The sequence below is a fragment of the Rhineura floridana genome, chromosome 22 (genome assembly GCF_030035675.1).
Source record: "Rhineura floridana isolate rRhiFlo1 chromosome 22, rRhiFlo1.hap2, whole genome shotgun sequence".
Lineage (NCBI taxonomy): Eukaryota > Metazoa > Chordata > Lepidosauria > Squamata > Rhineuridae > Rhineura > Rhineura floridana.
Genome location: NC_084501.1, coordinates 16,801,021 through 16,808,953, shown reverse-complemented (window position 1 = coordinate 16,808,953; position 7,933 = coordinate 16,801,021). Strand labels below are relative to the sequence as shown.

General features: G+C 48.5%; 1 protein-coding gene across 1 annotated transcript; it reads left to right on the top strand.

Moving 5' to 3' along the window:
* Positions 1-698: 698 nt before the first annotated feature.
* On the top strand, positions 699-7,675 carry SNAPIN (SNAP associated protein). The gene is made up of 4 exons (XM_061605823.1): positions 699-981; positions 3,963-4,009; positions 5,482-5,600; positions 7,214-7,675. The coding sequence occupies exons 1-4, from the start codon at positions 845-847 to the stop codon at positions 7,316-7,318; spliced, it is 408 nt and encodes a 135-aa protein (XP_061461807.1). The 5' UTR covers positions 699-844; the 3' UTR covers positions 7,319-7,675.
* The last annotated feature ends 258 nt before the right edge of the window (positions 7,676-7,933 follow it).

Below are 7,933 nucleotides of genomic sequence, written 5' to 3'. Positions count from 1 at the left end.
GTGCATGCGTGCACGCATACGTATACAGGGTGGAGAAATCAGAAAAGCTAGAGGACTGCCCCGCATAAATAAGTACTGGCCTCTTGGAATACAGGAACATAGCACAGCCGCCTTGCAGGCAGAAATTTGAAAGTTCAAAGGTGCACCCTGTCCTAGGGTGGCCCGTGCCCCCTACGTGGCAGAGGACAATCCTCTGGACTATCCGGTCCAAGTCTGGTTCAAAGAAGGGGGTAGCCCACATGGTGCCCTCCAGATATGGTGGGACTACAGTTCCCGACGTCCCCGAACGTTGGCCGTGCTGGCTAGGGCTAGTTAGCACCTGGACACAGGCCAGGTGTCGCCTGGACTGTACACCGTCTTCCCCACGAATTGACTATATTTTCTGGTTGGGGCCCTTCAGCTGTTGTTGAACTACAACTCCCATCAGCCCCAGCAAGTAGGCTCAACGACCTGGGATGATGGGAATAGGAGTTCCTCAGGTATAGGAATTGTATGTAAACATGTGGAAATGTCACGCAAGTTGCGTGTTAGCGATGGGTAGGCCGCCACCGTCCCATGTCCTGAGCCTACATTTCCCAGCTGCCCCGGTGCCACCCAGCAGCTCCCTTTCCTTGCCCCCGCACTCTCCAAGGGACTTTATTTCCCACAATCCCATTGGCAGCGAGCGATGTCCCTCTCTTCCTTCCGGAATTCTCGCGAGACTTATTCTCCTTTCCTTCTTCCCCCGTCCCTCTCCTCGGCTGTTCTCTTCCTTCCCGTGAGCCTTTGCGGCGTGACTTCTCCCTTGCCTTGACCAAAGTTCTCCCGGCGTGCCTTGTGGCGACGGCTAACCAGGCCAAGAGCGATGGCGGCGGCAGCGGCGGTGCCTTCGGGTCCTGCGAGCCCGGTGGGTCCCGCGGCCAGAGACCTCTTCGCGGAAGGGCTGCTCGAGTTCCTGCGCCCGGCCGTACGGCAGCTGGACACGCATGTCCACGCAGTCAGGTAGGGCACCGAGGTTTATCAAGGCAAAAACCGGGAGGTGTGCGACAGGCAGAAATCCACCAGGTGTGGCAGTTTCACAGCGCCCCTCTCCCTGCTGAGTGGTGGGGACGCAGGTTTTGAAAAGTTTCTGCCTGTCCCAAAGTGCATCATTCGTAGCTGTGTGTGTGTGTGTTTATTATTTATTACATATGTGTACTGCCCCATAGCTGAAGCTCTCTGGGTGGTTTACAACAGTTAAAAACATTAAAAACGAATATACAAATTTAAAAACACATTTTTAAAAAAACAATTTAAAAACACATGCTAAAATAAATATATTTTAATAATAAAATAAAATAAATATATCAGTGCTTCGCTACCATAGAATTTGTGGATACTGCTTTGGAAAGCACAATCATTGTGGAAGGCAGCCTTCTTCAACCTGGTGCCCTCCAAATGTTTCAGACAACAACTCCCATCCTCCCTGATTATTGACCGTTGTGTCTGATGGAAGTTATGTGTGTGAGAGAGCTAGAAATCTACCAGGTGTAGCTGCTTCACGCCGCGCCCTGCCTTGCCAATATAGCAGTGGGTATGCAAGTTTTTAAGCTTCTGCCTGCGCTGAAGTGGGCTGAGTAATTGTGGGACAAGCAGAAACTCAGCAGGTATAGTAGGTCCTTCACACACACGCTCTGTCTAGCTGTTTTGGAATTGATTTTTAAGATGTTTTAAAATATTTTTTAAAGGTGCTTTTAAGGTGTTTTATTTTTTAAATGCTTTTGAGATGTGTTAAGATGTTTTTAGTGTTTTGTCCTTTGCTGCCCTGGGCGCCTTTTATGAGGAAGGGTGGAAAAGAAGATTGGTTGATTAATTAAGTAATCGGTAATAGTTGATACAGTGTCAGGGGTGCAGTTTTATAAGCTTCTGCCCGCCCCAAAGTGGACTTAATTGCTGTGTGATAGGTAGAAATCCACCAGGTGTAGTTACCTGCCAATACAGTGATGGGAATAAAGCTTTTAAAGCTTTTGCCTTTCCCAAAGTGGGGTTAATACTGTTTCACAGGCACGCCACACCTCTTCTCTGCCACTACAGTAATAGAGACGCAGCTTTTGAAATGTTTGCGCCTCCCGAAGTGATTTTATAACTGTAATAGGTGGAAAACCACCAGGTGTAGCTGCTTCACACTGTCCCACCTCTGTGGATACAGCGGCATGGGTGCAGCTTTTGAAATGTTTGTTTGTCTCAAAGTGGGCTTAACAGCTTGGTGACAGGCAGAAATTGACCAGGAGGCATAGCAATGAAGACACAGCTTTTAAAACGTATGCTCATATTGAATTGCCAGAGGAGTGGGTGCTAGGATGAAAGTGTGTGTGTGAGAGAAGGCTCAGGTGATTATGACGATGATTAAACACTATATAAAGTTTCTAACCTACCTGCCTTAAAAGGTAAAGCAGTGCCTGCTCGTGGGCTCACAGACACAAAAGGAATGGGGAGGGAAGATAAAAGCAAAGATTAGGGCGGCTGGCTGATGAGTGGGGCCAAGTCAGTCTTTGCCTTCCTTCATAAAAAACAGAAGGATTTGTGTGTCCGGGGGAGACAGGGCTGAAGCATGGAACTCACAATGCAGGAATGGATGTAATGATATAAGCCAGCTTTGGTTTCAGGATTAGTAAAATCCTAAAACGTTAAAGACTTGGAAAGGGGACGTGAAGAGGTTGGCTAGTCCAACCCACCTGCTCAATGCAGGAGTCTCACAACCTCAGTGGCCTTACCAGTGACTGTCCAGCCTCTCAGAGACAGTCTGTTCCATTTCCCCACAATTTCCCCATTACATGCTCTGGTGACTTTCTATCCAGACTGCTGTAATGCCCTGTATGTAGGGCTGCCCTTGAAGATAATCCGGAGGCTGTAGCTAGTGTAGAATGCGGCTGCTAGGCTGGTAAGTGGCCAAGCCAAATGGGACCATGTGTTGCTTGTCCTTGGAGCTACTGGCCCCAATTCAAGGTGTTAGTACTAGCATATGAAACCTTAAAGGGCTTGGGACCCGGGTACCTAAAAGAGTGCCTTTCCCAGTATCAACCATCTCAGCCCCTATGATCAGCAGGCGAGGTATTGCCCAGTTGGCATTGCCCCGTGACAGGGCCTTTTCAGCCATGGCTCTCATTTGTGGAATGCCCTCCCCAGTGAGGTTCATCTGTCTCCATCACTATTGCCTTTCAGGGGGAATTTGAAAACCTTCCTGTTTTACCCAGGCGTTGGATGGCTGAAGGGTAGTGTTCCTTGCATTCCAAACATCACTGATAAAATAACATTTTGAACTGTGTTGTGGAAAAGTTTTGATTGTTTTGGAATGTCTTAACGGTTTTCAGTATGTTGTTCTTGTAGTTACAGTGTTTGTTTGCCGCGCTGGGCAAGGAAAGGTGGGATATAAAGCCAATCAATGAATACTTTATTTTTTAAAAAATGTTGTGCTCCATCTTCTGGGTGAGACTGCCTATCCAACATTTGGAGATAAAAACTTCTTTGATGATTGACTGGCATCATGGCTACCTTGCACCTGATTTTTAGGAGCATGGACTGCAGATAAGGAATGATCTCCCCCCCCCAATATTTTATTTATTACTTCACTTCTATCCCACCTTTCCTTCATTGGTCTCCTTGTCCCCATTCTATCCTGGCAACCCCCCTGCGAGGTAGGTTAGGATGTGAGTCCCAGTGACTGGCCCAAGGTCTGACTCAGTGAGCTTCAAGGGGATTTGAAGCCTGGTATTCCACATGGTCTAGTGCAGGTGTGGGGACCCCTTGGCCCTCCAGATGTTGCTGGACTACAACTCCCATCAGCCCCATCAAGCATAGGCAACAAACAGGGATATGATGGGAGTTGTAGTTCAGCACCATCTGGAGAAGCCCTCCCACCTGGACTAGTGAATTTTCTTTTTGTGGGCTAGTAAGTTTCCATGGGATTTTTTTTTCTTGCTGTTATTTCTTTCTTTTTCCGGCAGGGAGAGTCAAGTGGAATTGCGGGAACACATTGATAGCTTGGCTACAGGTAAATAATTGCATAGCAAGAGAGAAAACGGGTGAGGACACGACCAGGAGGGGAGCAGGAACTGGATTGCTTCTAGAATGCATTATATACTTTTAACCTTTTTTCCAACCGGGAGGTAGCAACCTTTTCGACATTGGTGGTAAAGTACTTCACTGGCTTCTAAGCTTGTAGGAGTCCTTTCCAAGGGGAATTGAGCTTTGCATTGTCCCCGGGTGGAAGAGTGAAGTAATGACTGTCCCATATTTATCTGAAGAAACGGAAGACGTTATTCATTATGTGCTAACCTGCCCTCTGTGTAGAGATCCAAGAGAGATTCTTGAAACCTTTGCTAACTTTATGCATGCCGGAACGCCCTTGCAGAAACAGTCTGTTTACTTTTGAGTGCCACCAGTGGCTACGTGACGCATAAAGTGGCTCTTGTTCGCCTTGGCAGCAAAAAAGATTAGGAAGAGAGAACTAGACCAAATTGCCAGAAACTATCTTGGAGATTCAGAGTTTTAAGCTGAGTTTGCCTATGGTAATTTACCTGTATTATTCTGTAATGTTCCAAATATTGCTTTCCGTACTTTGTGTTTGTCATGGCCTTCGGGTAGTTCAGTAGACTGATTGCATTTATTTGAACTGGGTAGCAAGAGCCAGGAGGATCTGATTTGAAGGGGCCCCTCTACCAGCCCTTTCTGCCCTGGAGGGTCATAGGACTCCTGCAAACAATTTGTGCTGCCTTCTTCTCCTCCTCCCCCTCCCCCAAATGCACCTCCAGGGAAGAGCATTAAAATGTGTTTTGCATTTTTTTTTTTTTTTTACGGATGGGGAACCCACGGCCTTGCAAATTTTGCTGGACTATGACTCCCCCCCATCCCTGACCATTGGGCCCTTCTGGCTGGGCCTGACAGGAGCTGGAGTCAGTCAGTGCCTGGAGGGCCACAGGCTGGACTACACCTCCTTTTATCCCTGACCCACTGGCCATGCTGGCTGGGGCTGGTGGGAAGTGGTCTAACAACATCTGGAGAGCCCCAGGCTCCCCATCCCTGCTTTGCACCTCCTTAGATGCATTTAATATGTGATCCCTGATTGGTTGCGATGATTGGTGTAGGACAAGGGGTGGGGAACCTGAGGCTCTCCAGGTGTTTCTGGACTCCCAAGACCCATCACCTTTGACCATTTGGGAGATGCTGGCTGCTGATGGGAGCTGGAGTTCATCAGTGTCTGGAGGGCCACAGTTTTCTCCATCTCTGTTTTAATGTGCAACTTGACACCCAATTACCTTTGGAGTGCAAACCTATTCAAATTTAGCAGGTGTGTTGCAGGCCTCTAGCAAATTGGCAACGTGAAGGACTGGGCTCGCCTTTTTCCACATTGAAACCATTTGTGCAATCTCTTCAGTTACTGGGGGCCGCCTACGCTGTCAGTAGCGCTCAGGTCACACTCCTGCCTAAAACCTATTTACCCTCACCCTCCTCTTTCGAAACTAGAGCTCTGTCGCATCAACGAAGACCAGAAGGTTGCCCTTGACCTGGACCCTTATGTCAAGAAGCTGCTCAACGCCCGGCGCAGGGTCGTCCTTGTTAATAATATCCTACAGAATGCACAGGTGCGTGAACAGTCATACCCTGCTGTAGCTGGGAGTCAGAGGAGGCCAGAGAGTAGGCCTCGGTGGCTTAGTCCCTAATTTAAAAGTTCCTTAATACCTATGGAGAAGGGTTGTAGCTCGATGGTAGAGCACGCAGGAGGTCCCAGTCTCTGGCATCTCCAAGTAGGGCCGTGACTAAAGTCCTGGAGTGCTGCTGTTAGTCAGTGTAGACAGTCCTCAGCTAGATGAACCCAATGGCCTCGCTCACTAGAAGGTTGCTTCCTTCCTGTGTCGCTAGGAACACGGACCTTTGTTCAGAACAATGACTGGAATCTTTGAGCAAAGTGCCATCGCTCAGGGCAGAGCATCTGCTTTGCACACAGACGGTCCTGGGTTCAATCCCCAATGGCATCTCCAGGTAGGTCTGGGGAAGTCCCCTGCCTGTCAGTGTCAGCGATGCTGAGCAAGATGGGCCAGTGTTCTGACCGGCCATAAGGCAGCTTCCTAGGCCTAGCTCTTCCATTTGGCCCCAACAGCTGTGTAGAAATACATTGAGACGCGCAGCTGAGGTCAGTGTTATCTGCATGTTGAAGGCACAGCTAGTCTTTGGCCCCTTTCACACTGCACTTTATTCTGTTATTCTGATGATTTATTTCCTGTTAATTTGCGCATAAAATTTGAGCTTTCACACGACATAATGAGTAGCTCTGGAATTCTGGTGGAATGTATTGGAAGTTTAGGGCTAATTTCTGTAATAAATGATACCTGAAAAATTCCGATAGCAGGCTGGGAAACCGGAAGATTGCGGGAGTTTTGCGCTAGCTGCCGCTGCTCACGTGACAGCCCTCCCAGCATGCAGTGCGTTCCTGCCCTTACCAACAGCCCTCCCAGCATGCAGCCTTCATGTGCTGCCACCGCCGCGCCTCCCAGCTGATCCCAGGTGCTGAGAGCAGCCTGTGCTGCTGCGCTGCCGTGCCTCTCAGCTGATCATGATTGAGCCTCTTTCAACCCCCCCACGCACCAAAAGAACAGGCCTCAAACCAGCTCATCCGGTGTCGCGTGAGGCTGAATTGGGGGGGGGGGGGGAACTGTGCTCTGTGTGAACGACTGTTGCACAAAATGCCGGTACAACAGGTACTGCAGTGTGAAAAGGATTTTTGAAATATGGACCGAAGCGCTACCTTTTTAATCCGGTAAACTAGCGCTATTAGCCCCATGTGCGAAAGCAGCCTTTAAGGCAACCTGGTGGCTTCAGATATATTAGATTACAACTCCCATTGGGCACCAGACCTGGTTTGTAGTGCAAACCACCTGGAGAGGGCTAGCTCACCTAAGGCTTGTTGTTGAGTGATTTAACTGCTGACTTTCTTCCTCACCCGTGGACTACAGCACCACGGGAGGGATAGCTAGACAGCTGATCTCTCATTTTCTATATTAAAACATGGTGGTGCAGGGGAACCTTCTCAGCTCTGTTAGGACTGAAACCTGGTTGTAAATAGCAACATGCAATGTGAGCTCTGCTCAGTTGGTGACCCTTTCCTTCACATCGAAGAGGACTAGAAACTTTACACAACGTGTAATCAAGGATCTTCACTGTTTGGACAACTTTTGCTAAAAATTCTCCCTCTTTACAGGAGCGCTTGAGAAGACTCAGCCACAGCATGGCCAAGGAGACTGCCCGCAGAAAAGCCATGCTTGAAGGGAGCAGCGCCTACCCTCAGGGCTCACCCAGCAAATGAGAAGACCTTGCCTAAGGGAACATCCAGAGAGAGAGAAGCACATGATTGCTCGAAGCTGCAGCATTCTTACTGTGTGGGTGTTGCGGGCTCACGAAGCACAATATGAAAGCGATAAAGTCCGGCCTTTGGACACTGCACGGTGCTAGGAGCCCTACGTATAGAAAGGAATTCCTGTGTATGGAACTCTCATATCACAAAAGAAAGGGTGTGGGCACATAGATTTCCTAAAATGCTCCCCCTGAGGTACTCTTTAAGATGGAGTTGGTGCAATTGGGTCTGCCTTTGGCTCTGGAGTAACATAGGCCAAGAACTGCGCCTCTTGCTTGTGCAATAAAAGTTTACGCCAGTTAATCTTTAGCACTGCTTGAGCTCAACCTTTGTCACACTCTGGGGTTTCTGTAAGTGGCTCCTGGAAACACAGGGTTATATGCTAGTCCTAGAGGCCAATAGCAGTTAGACTAAGGGGCATCTAACAGAGGACATTTGGAAATAGGCAGGAATAGGAATCCACAACAGCCTACAGACCCTGCTTTAACAAGAGAGAATCATTAACCCATTTAGAAAGTTTTGCCATTTTAGGCTAGTAGTTTGAGACCTTCTTGAAGGCTGTTTTTA

Coding starts and splice junctions, on each gene's coding strand:
- SNAPIN (XM_061605823.1), top strand. CDS start 845: ATGGCGGCGGCAGCGGCGGTGCCTTCGGGTCCTGCGAGCCCGGTGGGT. Junction 4,010..5,481: donor CATTGATAGCTTGGCTACAG/GTAAATAATTGC, acceptor TTTCGAAACTAG/AGCTCTGTCGCATCAACGAA. Junction 5,601..7,213: donor ATATCCTACAGAATGCACAG/GTGCGTGAACAG, acceptor CCCTCTTTACAG/GAGCGCTTGAGAAGACTCAG.